This window comes from Leptodactylus fuscus, chromosome 7, assembly GCF_031893055.1.
Source record: "Leptodactylus fuscus isolate aLepFus1 chromosome 7, aLepFus1.hap2, whole genome shotgun sequence".
NCBI lineage: Eukaryota > Metazoa > Chordata > Amphibia > Anura > Leptodactylidae > Leptodactylus > Leptodactylus fuscus.
Window position 1 is genome coordinate 65,286,958 of NC_134271.1, and position 20,544 is coordinate 65,307,501.

Consider the following 20,544-nt stretch of genomic DNA (forward strand, 5'->3'; position numbering starts at 1 on the left):
CTGTTTTCACTGACCCGATTGCCCCTGTTGTGGTGTATGAGTCCGTGAAAGAAACAGGTGCCACACGGATCCTGCACTTACATGGCCGAATCTCTGCACAGTTGTGTGAGTATATCCTTACTTTACAAAAAAAAAAAAAAATTAGTTGCAATTTTTGTGCTCTTGTTTTACATTTTAAGGCATACCCTTCTGCCCAAAACATGTCCCTTTTCCTCTAGGCCATGTCTAGTGACGCACAAATATGCCTCAAATACATAATGAATGTAGTGTAAGTCATATATGCCATTTTTTGGCTCCAGTTGCATCAGAATTCTATCTCATTTAGCTTATCTCTCCACTTTCTGTGCTAGCTGGGTGATGGCATATTTTGGAGGTGTAATGAGGACCATATTGAATATCATCCAGCTTTCCCAGACATTGATATAACTGAGGAGCAGATGAGTAGAATTAACAAGAGAAAAAGGCTGAAATGCACAACACGGTTGCTTTATCCAGGTCCCAGAACATATCCAAATTTATTCATTATCCTGGACAAATAAATTGGCTGGAACCACCATATAGAAAACCTTCATCCTTTCTCCCTTATAATTATAGAGTGTGTCATTAGCCGTCTTGTTTCTTTCCAAGATCTTCCTGGACGCTTTTCCAGGATCTCCAGTTCTATGTTGTTCGTCATCCAAAAATGTTTTTATTTCCCACCCATTGCCATCTGTGTCCTGCTGCGTATCAGATCCAAGGCTCTGCCAAACCTTCACCTATCGCAGCAATTTTTTTTTAACTTCTTTTTTTTTTTTTTTTTTTTTTTTTTTTTTTTACTAGCCTTCTCCACAAAATGCCACTTTTCACAGGGTCTGTGTAATTTCGGCAGCAGCATAAAGGTTGTGCCCAGCTCCCTTCAGCTACATTGTTATACCGTAATTAATGCCATCTCGGGCTCTTTGAAGCCTGACAGATTTGAGTAAATACAGTTTCAAAAATTGGATCACAGCGGTGCCTGCCGTGATATTAATTTTCTCATTGTCTGCTTACTTTGAGTTGACGGTTTAAACAGGAGAGATTTCTAATCTTAAACTTTAAAGGGGGAAACCTGTCACCACTCCGTGGAAATAAACATGGTGCAAATTCTCCGGAAAGTGTGTTATTTTATCATTTGTTCTGCATGGGAATTTGGAGCTCCTCATTTTACCAGCTGATTTTTCGCTCTTTTTATATAGTACTACGCCACTCTTCCTATAGAAACTTGTATGTAAATATGTCAGAAGCCTGTGTTCACAGTTACCCGACCTCATGCATATCCAGCTGTACAGGAATTGTACCCCTAGTGATTAAGAGATAATGTTTTTTGCACCTGAGGTACTTGAAGAATATCAGTTCTATTTAGCAAATAAAGCACCAACTTCTGATTTTAAGTTCAGTATGGTGTGTCAATAGGAATGATGGATAGGGAATCCAACCAGTATCTAAAATAAGGGGCTGCCATATTGATTAAATTGAGTTGCTTTTGACTTGGGAGCCATGATGTTACTTGAAAAACTGCACATACCAGATATAATGTAATGCATTTTACTAGGCTATGGAGCTGAATAGCGTCTTGGTTGTCATGAAACCCTGGACTTGCCTTGCAAAAAGGATACAGGGTGCTTCATTACAGAAAACAAAGTGACAACCTCTTTTCCAGGACATGGTAAACCTAGAGTTAGTTTTTCTGCTTTGCATTCATTCAGGCTAGGTTCAGATCTGTGTCAGAGACTCAGTCGCTGAAAATAAATAAATCGGTAGAGAGAGAGAGAGAGGTTCCGCATGGAGGACTTTGTCTCCACTGCTTTCAGTTTTGAAACAGAGGACATCTGGAGGAACCTATTATAGCCAATGGAGTCTACTGGGCTCCAGGTGCAACTGCTGTTTTAGTGGTCCAGCTCTCCGTCATTTGGGTTCCCTGATGCTAGTGTGAACCTAGCATAAGAAGAAAGGGTCGGCATGGCATAACTGGTATTCTGATAAGAACTTGTTGCGATGAGTCTCTTATTTTTGTGTTTGGGGCTCCTCACAATAAGTGGGCACATTTATTTATACCATAGCAGAATTAAGCCTTTCACACTTCTGCAGCATAACTCAGTGCAGATGTCCTACATCATGGAATATATATCTGATAAATCGGCATGACAATGTTGTTTTTTTGTTTTGTTTTTTTAACTATCCTTTTGTTTGTTGTGTATAAAAAGGGCTATTCAAAATTTTAAACTGTCAACTTTATTTCATTTATCTTTCAGATTCACTGTGAACAACACCCTTCTTCACCCAGAGATTGTGGAATGGTACGTTACTGCAGTCATCATACATTGCTTATCCGCTGCAACCTTACAGTGTGTGACCTTTACCTTTGGAGGGGTTGGGTTGGAGGTTGAGATCAATACTCACTGTCTATTACAGGGGTTAATCAAAGTATCCTCACTATGGGCAATAGTGTGACTGGAACAGTCCAATCCAAATTTTCAAGATGGACTTGATAATTTTGTGGTTGTCCATCTGTTGCGTGATCTATTGCATGTACACTCAATGAAAAAAAAAAAGAAGCATTATCCTGTTGAAAAATTCCAGTTAGAAACACTGTCATGTGAGGCAACATATGTGTATCACTACTAGGGGTTAACAACTATTGTATGCAAGGGTCATCACACCAGTAGTTGGGGTAGTCTATCTTCCACAGCAAAGGCAGGAATGAAATGCTTTCCGCAAGGTCTCAAAACTCAAACCTAACCGTCATTTGATCCCAAGCAGAACCTGGATTAGTCACTAGAGACAATATGGTTACAATCCGTAGCAGTGCCAGATTTGTTGTTCATGACACCACTGCAAATGACTGCAGCAGAGATTGACTGTCAGTGGTAGGACATGGTAATGAGCGCTATGGCACCAAATTTCCTTTTTCTAACACCAGGTAGTGTTACCGGCAGAAAGGCATGTCTAGCAAATAATGATCTCTCACCAAGAGGTGCACTGCCCGATTGTAGCCCCTGAGAGCCTTTTTGTAGGGCAATGAGGGAATCGCTTCTATGCCCTAATGAGGAAGACTCTGAGTCTAAACAGGCCACAACTGTAATCTTTTTTATAACTGCTTGCAGTGTTATGCAAGAATCCAACATTTTCTATCTGGTACATTGTTTTTTTGTCAATGAATGTACAGGGGGGGTTGAGAGTGGAGTTTGCTGAGGGAAACCATGCAAACATGACACTTGTCTGTATTTTGTTACCTTTGTTTGATGTGTCATCATCACTGACAAAACCCAACACTTCTTTTTTCCGTTCTAAATTTTAATCATTTACCGCATTCATGTATTTTCACGACAATCTCACCATCTGGCAAATGACGAATGAGAACAATAAATATGAAATAACTCACGGGGGCCATGTAGCTGCATGGATATTGAGGAAAGGATAAATCACTCGAGAGGCAAACAAGGGGACTGTTAACGTCTGCTTGAGTGATAAAGGTCCACATCTTCTATGTTCTGTTTCTTGATAGGAAAAAAAAACTTTATTCATTAAAAATAGAAATACCTAGACCTTGTAAACGCTTCATTAATCTCGCCACCTGCCATGGTGTGTTATGAAGCTCTATGTTTTACAAGCCCCTGATCAAATTAAACATATCGCTGTCATTGTCTCTGACATTAAACTATCTTAGTAGAAAATATACATGTAGTCTTAGTATGATCCTATAAACATGCCCTGAGATCAGATCTGTCAGCCGATGACTCCGTTCTATGAGATCGGAAGGTTTGTAGCTTGTTTAAGTATTGTGGAAGACATACAATTCCATATTTGAAGCATTATAATAATAATACTTTTTATTTATATAGTTCCAACATATTCTGCAGCACTTTACAATTTGTAGGGTTAAAGATATAACCTATCATGTTGGAGAGTTGGGAAAACCAGTGCAGAATATTTGTTCAATAGATCATATGCACAGGTTGTTTTTTTACCTCTTCTCAAAGCAAATGCCTTATTGGGGGCATCAAATTGAGAAATTATTATACTGCTTGCTGCAGTTTCATTCTGAAACACTACTGACTCCAGCTTGACTTCATTGTCATAGGGGAGACAACAGTAGTCTAAAAAATCTACACGGTCCAGTCCCATTAATGTAGCCACCTGTCAAAATCCACAATAACCACCATTGGCAGAGCGGACCGCTGTGAGATGTGCAGGAACAGAGGGGATGTTGTGATGACGTTCACTGGGATGTTGAGCCATGCCGACTCCAGTGCCGTGGCCAGCTGTGCTAGGATACGCAGTTGAGCATCCATGGTGCGAACAACCCGATCAAGGTGGACCCACAGATTCTCGATTGGGTTCAAGTCCAGGGAATTTGCTGGCCAAGGGAGCATGGTAAACTCATCCTGGTGCTCCTCGAACCACACACGTACACTGCGAGCTTTATGACACGTCACATTGTCCTGCTGGTAGATGCCATCATCCTGAGGAAAAACAATTCACATGTAGGGGTGAACATGGTCCGCAAGGATAGATGCATACTTGTGTTGATCCAGCGTGCCTTCCACAATGATGAGTGCACCCAGATGGCTGATGACATGTGCCTTCTGCAATTGGTTATTTAACATTGATGTCAAAAGTAGGCAGTGGTCACATTAATATGACTAGACTGTGTATGTCTTGTTTGTTAACTTCTGCCTCTCTCATGCTTTACACTGCTGCTCTACCTTTGCTCAGACATAAGCCCGCAAGAACTGCTTGAACCAAGAACCTTTTTTTATTACATTCAAGTACCAGTTAGAAACAAGGAGACTATGAACCAAATGCTACATAGGTAAATATAGAGCCAATTGAGTCTCAATATCACTTACACAAGGTCGCTGAAAAGTTAGTTTCCGCTATGAAGGACAACATACTGTATATTGGTGATATGACTTAAGCCGCGTGAAAACTGCATTTTTATATTGCGTGATCCACTTGAATAGTGGTCTTCACATTGAAGAAATTGATCGTGTACAGTGGCTCAGCCGTCCGCTTGAATTTACGTTATTTGTTTGATCAAAATGTTCATTTCATTATCAGACATCTTCCCTGGAGTTATTTTGTATCTCTGTGCACATAAGGAAATGGGAGAATGGCAATTATTTTATTTTTTATTATCACGTAATTCTGTGTGGATAGATGGGTGAGATAACGTCTGCTAGAACAGAAGGTCATGTGGGTGACCCGCAACCATTAAACCACCATGATTCCCCTGAACTAAAATGCTGTTTTATAATTGGGATTCGTGTCTGCTGAGCTGTAGCAGTGTCATCAGTTTAAAGGCTAATTGCGATGAGCGGCTGGCGCCCACCTCTGGGGTTTCTCTATCATCCGTCTGAGAAGTGTCGCAAATGTTAGGAGATTATTTTCCTGTAAATGAGATCATGGATTGTTAGTGAGCTTATACTGCAACAGATAAAATTATTCTTAGTATCTTATTCCTCATGAATATTCTTAAAGGGGCCTATCGCCTCCCCCACCCATATTCAACACTCGCCACCATATTACAGAGCACTTTAAAGTGATAAACAGTTACTTATGTTGGGTATGTAACTTTTTTGCATCTGCATAACAATAACTTAGAAGTCTTGTGAAACGAGGCTTTTGGTGCACTAGAGGCGGGTCTTCAGTCCTGGGAGCACTGCTTTTACTACTATAGGATGGGTGATGTCATAGCAGTGTGAGGATCAACTCTCATTGCACAGGGTGGTGCACGCAGGAGGTGGCAGGGGTCTTGGAGGCGAGAACAGTTCTCTGGTAGCTGAAGACCCACCCCCAATGCACCAACTGGCTCATATACATAAGATTTTTTTTCTCCAAATCTACAAAAGTGACATGTATAACAAAGGTATGTTATTGATCAAGGTAATGTTCTCTATAACATGGTGGTAGCACTTGCATTAGCTGGGAGGATGTGGTAGACTCCCTTTCATACCTTTTTTTACCTGATTTTTTTTATAATATAACTTTGGGGGGGCTTTTGGGTTTCCCATAAGACTGCCGTTACACAAAACGTCTCCACTGCTGATTTTTAATGTTCTGCTGAATACCACCACAGCCAAACATGCCCAAAATTGAGTAATTTTTGCTGCAGTGTTTCTTTTATTATTACTGGGGGGGGATATTCTCCCTTATTTCCAGCCTGCAAAGGATGGAATCCACAGCGACAACCTGCGGCATAAATAGACATGCTGTATATTGAAAGCCTGTAGTCAATAGCAGTTTGTGCTGATTTTTTGTCACAGTATATGGGTGAGATTTGATAGATCTTCTCCATTTTGCTGCTACTGTACATTGCAGTGGGTCAGTTACCAGCAAGTCCATGGTGACTAAACCATTGTGTGTAGGTCACCATTGTGTGATTTTATTAGTCGTTTTTGCACATAGTTGTGGAATTGAATGATAAAATACTGACCTGTTTGCAGCCATCACTAGACAATGCTAATGTGCATGCTTCAAGCAGCCAGAATTTTCACTCAGCTTTTTCTGGAGGTTGAATTGCCAACTCGGTATTCAAGTATAGTGGACGACATGGGGTTTTTTATGAAAAGTCCAGCTGAGCTCACAGTATACACAGTGGTGCCGTCATAGGTGTTCAGCCTCCATCAGTCATACATTGGCACATGCCATAAACAAATGACACAGTAAAGATATGCCCAGTAGTCCAGCTGAATAGGCTTTTGGAAGTCAAAATCACTTGTCACTTTCCTTCCCCGGTTCCTTTTATTAGTTTATTTAAAGTGCAGTTCTCAACATGTACAGACAAAAAGGGCAATGACAATGTCATGTCATGGTATAAGGAGTATAAATGCTCCACATTGAAACATTGTAGGAGTGAAATTCAGAATTAATAAATATTATTTGGAAAAATAAAATCTAAAAATGTCAAGTACATTAAGGCATGTTTTCTGCACCATTGCTGATAATCACAGCAGCTACTGGTAATGCACTTTAATAGTGATACATAATGGTTTGGATTAGCAAGGATTACATTTCTCATTCAGAGGGGGTCCCATGTGATCCTTCATATGGCGTTTTCAGACCTACAGAGTGCAGATCATTCTGGTTGGCTGCCTTGTCACATACAGCAAAACATTGAGATGTTCACTTATTTTTTTTTCTCTTTTTTTGCTGCAAACATCAAACATTATTTCTCATCTCCTCTCCTGTCCCAGGTGATGAAAGCAGATGTTATGTGACTACCGTGCAGATGCACTGGGGAAGGAAAATCTGTTGGAGAGGTTTGATGGCAGCTGACAGATTATTCCTAGTTGTAACCTATGTCAGAGGCATGTCTCCTCTCATGTACTGGGAATGGCGGCTGCATCATGCCATGAGGCTCCTCAGTGCTCTCTCTCACAAATCACCCTTCATTTCCCCATGACATATCTGCTCACAGTCACCATATCTGTCATTTTTGTACCTTAACCCTGAAAGCCTTGATCAAATCCCATCTCTTCAGTATCTGCAACTCTTTATTGTCAGAGTTGCTGGTTTCAGCAATTTTATACTTGAAATACTTTCATTGAAATGAGAGATGCAGAATATAACCTGCACATATCTGTGCAAGCACTATATTTGGTATTATTATGGTATGCTATACAAGTAGCATGGAATCAGAAGCAAACCGTGACATTACTAGGATGTGGGTTGCCTAGTGCAACATATCTATAGTCACCGCACTGGCTCTTTGTAAATTGGGTCATATACAGCAATATTTTCAGATCATAATATTCTAGTGAATTAATAACACATATGGTTTCCTTATCAATATCTGTAGAAGAGAAAAGGGATATTGCCATCTTCAGCTTAAAGGGGTTGTTTAGGATCCAGCAAAGTTGGATCATGATGACCTATCCATAGAAGCTCACCTAAACCCACGCTGATCAGTTGTTTTGGTGCCGGAAGTGAATGGGAACAGAGCTGCAGTTCCCGGCACTGCTGCTACTGTGTACGGACAGGAAGCTATATGCAGTATACAGTGCTAGTTCATTCTATGATCGCTTAGTTCATTATTTCTCAGTCTCTGAACTAAGGCTAAGAACATAGGTCTAGTCTCATATACAAAATCACTACTAGTGCCTGGGATGGGCCATAATTCTGTTAATAATCAGATGTGTTTAATATGTCTGATCATTATAAATGTAAGGATAATAACTTGTACCACAAACTATCAAAGCCACGATTAATAATAATAACATTGTCAACCATATAACCTGCAAGCAGTTTGGTGACAGTAAACCATGAGATTTTAATAAGAACATGAAGAAGATACCTGGTAGAGGAAAGATATCTACAGTACAGCCTATAACATGCCAGCCCTGTGCCCTGAGGACTGGGTACTGACTGCAGCATGTGACTGGTGAACTACCTGATCCAAGTGAGCTTACTGAGCTGCATGAACTAGAAACACTCACATGGATATGGCTGAGTACAGCAGTGACACCTATGGTAGTTTAATGGTACTGACTCCTAGTGTGTGTGTATGAGAGGGATGGGAGCAATGCAGCAGCACCCAGCATATTCAGTACAGAGAAGACCAATGGAGACTCCAACACAGATGTCAACTTAGCCTTAGGCAAATTATTGTTTTTTGTGTTACCAATTTAACAAATCTTTTTTGCAGTCAGTGGCATTTGTGGCAGTATCTTGTAGCAAAAGGGTGGAAAATAAACAGGCAAGTACAAGATGTAAACAAGAATATAAGCATATCTACAATCCTAGGGTGAACCCAGTGTCAGCTAGCCGACACCCCAAGGTATACAGGCAAATCACAGATAATGGGAACCAATGTCTGCAATGAATGGGTTGACTGGCATAGAATATTCTCAACATAATATAGTGTTCCTTTCTACCCTGCCACCCATTCCCAATGTAGAGAACTTTCCTAAAACTACATGTACAAAATTCTGCTGGTCACTGTTTTGGAATTTGACTTCACACCTTTTGTAACAGACAGTACCAAGAAAGCAAATCTAGGACAGCTAACATCGGAGTGAGGTTGAAGTGGAGAATCATCAAGAAGTATTTTTAACCCTTTATTATACATTCTACCCCTGGTTCTACTACTTCAATTTGCAGTAACCAATAGCAAGTCTGTTAAGAATAATTACATAGTGTGCACAAACCAATTGAATACATAAAAGCACTTGTATAGGTTTTTGCAAATTGTCTCGAAACCTTCCTCCACAAAATTATGTCCCATTTTATTGAACATTGGAATAATTTCTTAAATCTTCCTTAGTATTAGCAGAAAACCATTATGGTACTAGCTAGGCTTTAAAAAAAATAAAAAATAAAAACAAAAAGGTATATGAACATCAAAAAATGTTTGTATGTTGGACTAAAAGGCAAGGATATACCATCTTTTTAAAAATTAAGCTGAACCCAGGATTGCACTTAATGATGACGTATACGAGGCAGGCCTGCTATGGCTTGAGCCACTGTCTCCATTATTGTTAGTGGGAGGTTTTTCTGTTATCAAATTATAGCATTAAAGGGGTTGTCCCATCACAAGGATCCTATCTATACTGCTTGTTAATGTGGATGTACGACTTTTCCTAAATACACTGCTTCAGCAAAACTGCTTTGTTTGTCCACTATCTTACTTTATTCAATTCATTGTTGACACAGCCCTTGACTTATCTGCTCAAAAGTCAAGTGATGTATCTGCTGCTCTCAGGGGGGAGGGAGGAGGGGCTAAGTGCACAGGAGCGAGCCTGTGTTTCTAGCTATTCCTGTGTCTGCACCATGTGACCTAGCTTTCTGCTATCAGATAGGGGAGAGGAGCTGCTTTCATTTCTGAACTCGTCTTCTGTTCTCCCAGTTATCAGGCTAGCTAATTCAATTGTGTTCATTATGGCAGAGACAGGCAGTCTCTGTATGTAACACAGAATGGAGTTGCTCCTGCCTGTACTTCATAGTCCAATATTGTGCATATAGTGTTGTTTGAGGACCTTTGATGACATCACAGGCCCTTCAGCCGCCCCATAGGATCACGCTATGCGGTGGGCAGAGCTACACGCTAATTTAGGGGCGGAGCTAAACAGCAGGTTGCATGTGAAACCCTGCCCACCAAATGACGCAAGAAAGCAGGTAGAAAGAAGATTTTACAGCAGTGAAGACTGGTGAGTATGCAATGTGTGAATACCCCTTTAAGCATACAATGTCCAAGTTTAGAGAATAATGGAGGCAGTGGCTCAAGAGCTATAGCCTGCCTTGCAAATAATCATTAGTTATGATTCTGGGTTCACACCTAATGAAAAAATAAAATAAAACTTTAAGGCTCAAAAGCGTTGCTGGATAAACTGCGGTAGTAACTAATTGCGTTTTTTCCCGCAGCGCTCTTCACAAAAAGTCCACAGAGGTTTCTTCTTCGGGCTTCTTGCTTCCATTATACATATAGGGAAACCACAAGCATTTCCGTAGATATAATTGACATACTGCAATTTTCAAAACCCATGACCGTTTTGGAAATCGCAGAACATTTCTGCTGCATGTAATTTTTCTGCAATGTTGGTATGGGATTCCCACATGGGAGTTTACACCACATGGCGCCCAGGCCTAAAGGAGTTATCCAAGACTGTGGAATTTTATTACTGTGTTCTCTTCACCAGTTACCAAGCACATCCCTGTTCAGTGCATAGTGGCTGTGCTTGGTGGTTCAACTCATCCTCTTTCATTTGAATGAGATTAAGTTGCAACATGACAACTGGATGTGATTTTGCTTTAAATAAAATCAAGGGATACCCCAGTAAATACCTTGTTAGTATTCACTCCCCCCTGCCTTTTTATATTTCTCTTTCCTTGAATATCCCATGATGCATCAGCACAGCATCACATGGGCAGATATTAATTAATTTTAACCGGTTAAGGACCGCCGTACGTAAATTTACGGCCTGCGGTCCAGGTACCTAAAGACCGGACTATTGTAAAAATACGTCCTGTCTTTAGGTACCTATTTCGCGGGGGGAGGGGTGCGGGGAGGACGGGGGTTAGGTGTTACTAACACCTAACCCCTTCCTCAATAACGTCCAGTCGGAACTGAGTCCAACTGGACGTTTTAACCCTTTCGATCGCGCCGTGAAACATCACGGCGCGATCGAAAGGCATCCGCCGACAATTGAAGCTGATCGGCACCCCCCGCGGCGAGATCGGAGGGTGCCGATAGCAGTAAAAGGTAGTCTGGGGTCTGGCCGGTGACCCCAGACTGCCCGGAGCCCCCACATACCTGGTGATCCTGCCAGGACCTTCTGATGTCAGGCTGTGCGTCTACACAGCCTGACATCCTGCTACGGAATGCCATGTGGGACACCTGCAGGCTGTGTCTCACATGGCATTCTATATCAGCAAAGTATTGCTGATTGAAGTGTCCTAAATGGACACATGAAAAAGTAAAAAAAAATGTAAAAAAAATAAAATGAAGTGTATGAAAAAAATTAATAAAGTTATAAAGCCCAAAAATCCCTTTTTCTCAATAGAAAATGAATTATATAAAAAAAGAACTAAAAAGTAATAAAAACAATGCATATTTGGTATTGTCGCGTCCGTAACAATCTGTAAAATAAAACTGAAATAATATTTAATGTACACAGCGAACGCCGGAAAAAAAAAACCGGAAAAAACTCGTCGGAAGTAATGATTTTTCGCCATCTCACCATACAAAATATGCTATAAAAAGTGATCAAAAAGTCATATGCATCCGACAACAGTACCAATAAAAAGCACAGGTTGTCCCGCAAAAAATAAGCCCTCAACCAACTCTGTCAACCGAAAAATAAAAATGTTACGCCTCTTAGAAGATGCGATGCAAAAAACATTGATTTATGTCCCCAAATGTGTTTTTCCTCTGCAGAACTAGTAACACATAAAAAAATACTATAAATGAGGTATCGCCGTAACCGTACCGACCCGCAGAATAAAAGGAACATGTTACTTATACTGTACGCTGCATGGCGCAAAATTAAAAAAGTAAAACTCAATGCCAGGATTGATTTTTTTTTTTTTTTTAAATTCAGCAAAAAAGGGTTAATAAAATGTATTCAATAAGATGTAGACACCCAAAAATGGTGTCATTACGAAATGCATCTCATCCCGCAAAGAATAAGCCCTTATATGGCCGCGTCACCAGAAACATAAAGAAAATATAGCATCTAGCAATGTGAAGACAAAAGTCCGCAAAAATCGCCAGATTATTAGAACACAACTGGGTGCGTCATGTAGGGAATATATAAGCTGTGTGAGCGGATATCAGGGGACACCCCAGATTTACAGCTTATGAGGGAACAGACACCAGAAGTGACCCCTAAAGTGACCCCCAGAGTGACTCCCCCAATCATAGGAGCTACGGGGACATAGTAGGGAATTTGGTGTCTGCAATGTCCTCCGCACCTCTTATATATTCCCTCTTCGCCATCCGCTGTGCAGTCACGTCCGGGATACTAATACTCACTACACCCCCTGATAAATTCTTTGAGGGGTGCAGTTTTCAAAATGGGGTCACTCCTGGTACCCCATGGAATCCACTTTTCTGGTACCTTACAGGCTCTACAAACATGACATGGTGTCCAGATACCAAACATCTGAATCTGTACTCCAAAAGCCGCATAGCGCTCCTTCCCTTCTGCGCCCTGCTGTACGTCCAAACTGCAGTTTATGACGCATGTATGACACATGTATGACACTGGTGTACCCCCGGATAACGGAAATAATGTCATATGTGGGTATAAACTGATACTAGGGCACAGCCGGACACAGAAGGGAAGAAGGGTCATTTGGTTTTTGGAGCACAGACGGTTTGGTTTTTGGATGCCATGACACTTTTGTAGAGCTGAAACGCCAGTAATTTGGAATCCCCTGATAAATTACCTTATTTTGGAAACTACACCCCTGAAGGATTTATCCAGGGGTACAGACAGCATTTTTAACCCCCAAGTGTTGCTATAACTTTATATATATATAACTATAACTGTAGTGGATTGTGAGAGGTGAAAATGACCATTTTTCCAGGAATACGTCCTTTCAGTGCGTAATATGTTGTGTCCACCTTGTATCAGAGATGAACGCTCTAAAAGCTGTTGTGCCTGGGATACCCGTTTAACAGTTTTTGGAGTGTCTCTGCTGACATAAGTCGGGCACAACATGTTGCACACTGAAATGGCAAATCTGTAAAATTTTCATTTTTAACTTCTCTATCAGTTGCGATTTCATTTCTGGAAACTAAATAAATGCAACACTCAAGGGTTAAAACTTCTCGCTACACCACTTGATAAATCCCATCAGTGGGGTAGTGTCCAAAATAGGGTGACATGTCTGCGGATTCCACTTTATTGGCAATTCAGGGGCTTTGCAAAAGTGGCAAAAAAACCAAACTGTGCTCCAAAAACCAAAATAGCGCTCCTTCCCTTCTGTCCCCGGTTGTGCCCAAACAGCCATTTCTACCCACATATGGCATTAAGTACGTTATCCGGGGTACACCAGTGTCATACATGTGGGCATACACTGCTATTTGGGTACCCAGCAGGGTGCAGATGTGAAGGACCAATATGTGCTTTTGGAGTGCAGATTTAGATTCTTCGTTTTTGGACACCATGTCACATTTGCAGAGACCCTAAAATTGCCCCTACAAAATGGGGTCACTTCTTGGTGAATTCCAGTTTACTGGAACCTCCAGGGCTCTGCAAAAACATCATGGCGCCCAGAGGGTCCCTCTAAATCTGTACCCCAAAAGCTAAAACGCACAGTGGTCCTTCCCTTCTGAGCCCTGCTGTGTGCCCAAGCAGCAGTTTACACCCACATATATAATTTTTTGACCCCCGGGATGGCCCACTTAATAGTTTTAGGAGTGCAGGTCTCTGACAACACAAAGTGGGTGCAACGTATTGGGCACCGAAATGGCATATTTTTAAAAATTTCAATTTTCATTTTGTACATTAATTTTTGGGAAGCATTTTAGGCTCAAAATGATAATACCCCTTGATACATTCCTTGACAGGTGTAGTTTCTAAAATGGGGTCACTTTTGAGGGGTTTCCATTGTATTGATACTTTAGGGGCTCAGCAAATGCGACATGGCACCTGAAAACTATTCCAGCCACATCTGCCCTCCAAAATCCAAATAGCGCTCTTTCCATTCTGAGCCCCAGCATGTACCCATACAGCAGATTTTGGCCACATATGGGGTATTGCCGTGTTCAGAAGAAATTGTGTAACAAACTGTGGGGGGCTTTTAATTCTTAAACTATTTGCAAAATTAAAACTATGGCGCTAAATGGACGATTTATTGGGAAAAAAAGTAATTTTTCATTTTCACGTCCCAATGTTAATAAAATCTGTGAAACACCTGTGAGGCCAAAATACTCACTCTACCCCTAGACAAATTCTATGAGGGGTGTAGTTTCCAAAATGGGGTCACTTATAGGGGGTTTCCACTGTATTGGTACTTTAGGGGCTCTGCAAATGCGACATGGGACCTGAAAAATATTCCAGCAAAATCTGCCCTCCAAAAGCCAAATAGCCCTCTTTCCATTCTGAGCCCCGCCATGTTCCCATACAGCAGATTATGACCACATATGGGGCATTTCTGTGTTCAGCAGAATTTGTGTAACAAACTTTAGGGAGCTTTTTCTCCTTTATCCTCTTGTGAAAATTAAAAATTTGGGGCTAAATTGACAGTTTGTTGGAAAAAAAGTAATTTTTCATTTTCATGGCCCAATGTTAATAAAATCTGTGAAACAGCTGTAGGGTCAAAATGCTCACTCTACCCTTTAATATGTTCTGTGGGGGGTGTAGTTTCCCAAATGGGGTCACTTTTAGGGGTTTTCCACTGTATTGGTTCTCTAGGGGCTCTGCTAATGCGACATGGCACCTAAAAATAATTCCAGCAAAATCTGCCATCCAAAAGCCAAATAGCGCTCCTTCCATTCTGAGCCCCGCCATGTTCCCATACAGCAGATTATAGCCACATATGGGGTATTGCCGTGTTCAGGAGAAATTGTTTAACAAACTGTGGGGGGCTTTTACTCCTTTAACCCCTTGTGAAAATGAAAACTTTGGAGATAAAGTGACATTTTAGTAATTTTTCATTTACACATCCCAATGTTAGTAAAATCTGTGAAACAACTGTAGGGTCTAAATGCTGACTATACCCCTTGATGAATTCTGTGAGGGGTGTGGATTCTAAAATGGGGTCACTTTTGGGGGGTTTCCATTGTTTTGGTACTCTAGGGTCTCTGCAAATAAGGCATGGCGCTGAAAATTATTCCAGCAAAATCTGCTGTTCAAACACCCAGTGTCGCTCCTTCCCTTCCATGCACTGCCGTGTGCCCAAAAATCAGTTTACACCCACATGTGGGGTATTTCTGTGCACGGGAGAAATTGCACAATAAACTGTCAGATGCATTTTCTCCTTCAACCCTTTGTGAATGTGTTAATTTTGGGTCTAAATGAATGTATTAGTGAAAAAAAATGAAATGTCTAAATTTCACTGCCGTATTATTTTTATTCTTATGAAATGCTTAAAGGGTTAACAAACATCCCAAATGCTGTTTTGAATAATTTGAGGGGTGCAGTTTTGAAAATGGGGTAATTTATGGGGGTTTCTATTATACAGGCCTTTATAATTACTTTCAGAACTGAAGTGGTCCCTAAAAAATTGGTTTGGAGAATTTTCTTGTAAATCTGGAAAATTGCTGTTACACTTGTAAGCCTTGTGACGTCCAAAATAAATTAAAAGACAATCAAAAGATGATGCCAATATAAAGCAGAGATATGGGAGATAATATTTATTCATGTATTTGGATGGTATGACTATCTGCCTGAAAAGCAGAGAATTTCACATTTTGAAAATTGCAATTTTTTTCAAATTTCCATCAAATTTCCTAGTTTTTTTTATAAATAAATGCAAAAATATTGATTAGTGTTTACCACTAACATGAAGTATAATGTGTTACGAGAAAATCTCAAATTCATTTGTATAAGTTAAAGCGTCTCAAAGTTATTGCCATTTAAAGTGACACATGTCAGTTTTGAAAAAAGAGGCCTGGTCTTTAACATACTTTTGGGCCTGGTCCTTAACCGGTTAAAGGACTTGTCCAGGCCCCTAGGCAAATTTCAATTTATGTTCTACCCTCCAGGTAGACCAGCAGTATCTGATCAGTATGGGTCAGACACCTGGAAACTGCACTGATCAGCTGTTCTGGCTGCCTCTAGGGGATGATGCTGAAAGCGGAAGCATCATCTGCTTTATAGCAGCGAGGCCTCCGTGCTGCAGCATATTTCAGTATCTCAGCACAGCTTTTACACTGTAGACTATTCCAGCACCGTCTTCTGTATAGTTTCCAGTGCCTAGGGGCAGTTGGAAAGGCTGCAGAGTCCAAGTGTCAGAGCCCCACTGATTAATTACTAATGTCCTACCCTGAGGATAGGTCATCAGTATGAAAATTGCTTGAGGGCTTGGACAACCCCTTTAACTATTGAGTTACCGTTGCTATACACAAGTGAATGTTACACATTGCATTCCGTTGAACTGCAATTATAGCTCAATATTTAAAATCAATTAGTGGCAATAGAAAAACCACAATGTAGCGGCCTTACCTCTTGTGTATTGTATTTCTGCTTTTCGCCCTAGATGGATATAGACTGTATTTCAAAACTTTCCTAATTCATACTTTTTCCAACTTAGTTATGCACCAGGTTTTCATTAAAAATCTAGCAGTGCCTGAGGGGGAAGAACATTGGGTGGTGTATAGCTTGTTGACTCCCAGCATGCTTCAGGGCTCAGACTCAACTTCTGTGATTTTTTTTTAATGTTTTACGAGTTTTCAGCACTTTTCCTTTGTAGTATGTATGCTGATTTAGACTTTTTTTTATTGTTCTGACTAGGAAAAAACAACCTTCTTGCAATGGAGTACGGGTATGGCCCTGCTGAAAATGACCCTGGGTTTTGGAGAATATCAATGCAATGAAGCTGTGTACTGTGTCTGTAACAGTGTAGGTGGTATTTTGTCATAGGAACAGCCACATGATTATCAGAACCAAAGGTTTCCCAGCAGAACATTGTCCAGAGCATTGTCTTAGGGCGAATTCAAAGCTTTAAAGTTGCAGGCCAGCTCCTGTGCGGCGAGGTCGCAAGAGCCGACTTGTTCTGGTGACAGCCGGGAGCCAACTGAAGGCTCCCAGGCCTGTCATAGCTATATTACCATTGCGGTTGGTCTATGACCAGCCATAATAGTAATGTAGAGAATCTCCCATAGACGGCAATACACTTCTATTGCCGTCTGTGGGACTTGCAATCAAATGATTGCAGGTTCAAGCCACCTAGGGGGAAGGGGCAATAAAATAGTGAAAGGGCAATAAAATAGTGAAGAAAAAAAATAAAAAAAAAGCTTTAAAAAAAAAAAAAAAAACTTCTAAATCACCTCCTTTCCCTAGAATACATATAAAAGTAGAAAATTACTGTGAAACACATACACATTAGGAATCCCTGTGTCCGAAAATGCCCCATCTACTAATAGTTTTCAAACTGCTGTGGTTTTTTTTTTTCACTGTTTTGCCTCTGATTTAAATAAAGGGCGATCTAAGCAATAGCATTCCCCAAAATGGTATAACTAAAAAGTATATCTGGCCCCACAAAAAAAAAACGCTCTATGCGTCCCCGTACAGCTGCAGGATCACCTGTCAATGTGGCCTTGCAGCTGTTGCAAAACTACAACTCCCATATGTTAAATATTTTACCATTTTTTTGCTTCAAAATTTTTTTTCCCTATTTTCCTCCTCTAAAACCTAGGTGCGTCTTATAGTCCGAAAAATACGGTATCTACGTTGGTTTAATGGTTCACCCTGGTGACAGACTCCCTTTAAAGCTATAACTGATCAGTGTAAACTCTTTAGTAACATAACTAATTTTTTCTCTCCTTTCTTAGATTCTAAAAAATGACAACTGTTATGCGAACCATTTTCACATTGGGGTGTTCCTTGTCATCACACACTCTGAGTACAATAGCCATATAGACCAGATAAATGACAAAATTCAATTGCTATCCAGTCCTTAGTCATAAAAATGACGTTTAGGTTGTTTCAGTCTCTAATGCTGTTTTTATACTGTGTTGCTGATTGAATCTCTGCATAAATACATTTTACTTAGAGAATTTTGGTAAAAAAACCAATAAAGCGGAATAGCAGCATCACATTTGTCCAGATCCTTCAGACTCTGACAAGTGTCTCCTGATCACAGTGTTTTCACTTCTACCAGCTAAGATGCAAAGTCTTCATTATGCAGAATTTCCAATATTCGGCTGCAGAAGTAATTTAGTGTGTTAGTGACATTTTCAACTACAGCCTTAAGTTTACAATCTTCACAGAATCCACAGAGCCATCTGCATTTAGATATGGACAGTTGTGAATAATGTCTCCTATAGATTACACAATATTACAACGATGAATATTTTAAGCCCTCAAAATGGTTCATTAAACTCTATAGGCTTAAAAATGTCAGCGATAAATTGTACATCTCTTCCCCCTTCGAGAGTTTAAGAGTAAAATCATTTACATAAAACTCCACACACTTTTTATTATTATGCAAATGGCAACACATTTCCATATACCTTCTTTAATAAATGAGTCGCTTCCCCTAAGACCTGAGTATACATATTCATAGGCTTACAATTTAATTACAATTTACCCTGCCAAAAAAAAAGGTTGGCTGGGAAGGGTTAAATAAACGGCTCGATCTGGTCCTTTGTCTATCGCTTGCAAACATTGACTTCATTTGAATAAGCTTTTCAGGAGCTATTAATTAATTCTCTTCCATTCCGTCTGAAAGTTTCTTTTGATTTAGAAATCTGATTAAAATTAGAATAGATGTCTGCTTACGAGCGAGAGAGGAAACATGTTACCATGAGTCTACCATCTACCCAGATCACACCATCCATCATGTTTCTACAGAAATGTCAATGTTTAATTTCATTTACAGTCAGTACTTCTACCATACGTTAAATATGCTAGTAACTTTAGTATGATCTTTTGACTCTCAAGCAGTCAAAGGGAGTCTATCATCACTAAAATGTTTTCCAAACAACTTCTATGCTGTTCTAGGGACTGTTAGTGACATAGTAAATATACCTTTTTGTGTCGGCATGCAACAAAATCATCTTATAGTCCAGAAGCAATGAGTTCAGTGTGGTCTTGCCTGTTAGAGCACCTGATTTTTGCCTTGGTCATCATCCAGCTCTACCCTCCAACATAAAGGTTGTCTGATCCCTATGTGTGGCAATCTCAGGTTGAAAACAAGTATTTCACCACACCCCTGGTGCATCATGCAGTTTGTTTGCATAAATGTTACAGTGAACCTGGTGTTTTTCCCTTCTAAGGCCTGGTTCACATCTGTGTTCAGGCCATTCTGTACCCCTATGCGAATGAAATATGCATAGAGAAAAGTCCTGTGAGCACCACTTTTCTCTTTGCATTTTTTTGTACGGAAACCTAGTGGAAACCACATGGACCCCATTATAGTCTATTGGATCTACAGTAGAGATGAGCGAACACTGTTCGGATCAGCCGATCCGAACAGCACGCACCCATAGAAATGAATGGAAGCACCCGTGACGCCGGCTGGCCGCCGGCAAAGTCAGCGTCAAAGGTGCTTCCATTCATTTCTATGGGTACGTGCTGTTCGGATCGGCTGATTCGAACAGTGTTCGCTCATCTCTAGTCTACAGGTTTCCTTAGGTAACTGCCTATTTATTCGGATAGGTTTCTGTTCGGTGGTGGGGTACCCAAGCGGGCTCTCCGAACAAAATATCGAACGCAGATGTGAACCGGGTCTGACAGAATCAAGTAATGTCCTTGCTATGATGCTCTTACTAAGATTTCAGTGGCTGAAATTTACCTTAACTAGTCACAGGGGAAGTTGGCTTCTTTATCTAATCCTGCAGTCATTGCCCTAAAGTATCCCCTGTGAGGGGTGACTGACATGTCCCTAACTGCCGGCCTTTCCGGACGTGATTTAGTGCAGTAGCTACTTGACTAGATGTAACTTTTCTCTACCGCCCTTGACTAGTTAAGGGGTTGTCCAAGAAATACAGTTTGCAGCACTTTTCCTGTGCTTGACATTCAACCTGAGCATAGCCGCTCCCCTTCACTTAGATAGGAGTACCAGAGATGGCTGAGTGTGGTGCTCCTATTCACTTCAATGAGACCACCACCAGCCACTTTTTATAGCATGACTTTTCGGCAACAGAACTCCTAGTGAAGGACACCATAGTAAAGGTCATTACTTCCTATACCTGCAGCCGTCAGTTTAGGGTGAAAAAAAAATATTTGACAGGTTCTCTTTAAAGTTTGATACCCAAAAGCAAGATTGCACAAAAGAGGTATGTTCACTTTGCTACTGGTCACCTGTAAAACCATCACTGCGGAGTCGGTAGGCCAACGCATCAACCCCAACTCCTCTATTTCTCCATGTCCTGACTCAGACTCCTACTCCAATTCCTTCATAAATGGTCCCATG

General features: G+C 40.6%; 1 protein-coding gene across 1 annotated transcript in view; it reads left to right on the forward strand.

Annotated features, from left to right (window-relative positions):
• Window positions 1–20,544, forward strand: part of PEPD (peptidase D) — a 186,286-nt gene that overhangs the window by 41,149 nt on the left and 124,593 nt on the right. The window contains exon 7 of the mRNA XM_075282039.1: window positions 2,271–2,315. Coding sequence (XP_075138140.1) covers window positions 2,271–2,315 — 45 coding nt within the window. The remainder of the gene's footprint in view (window positions 1–2,270; window positions 2,316–20,544) is intronic.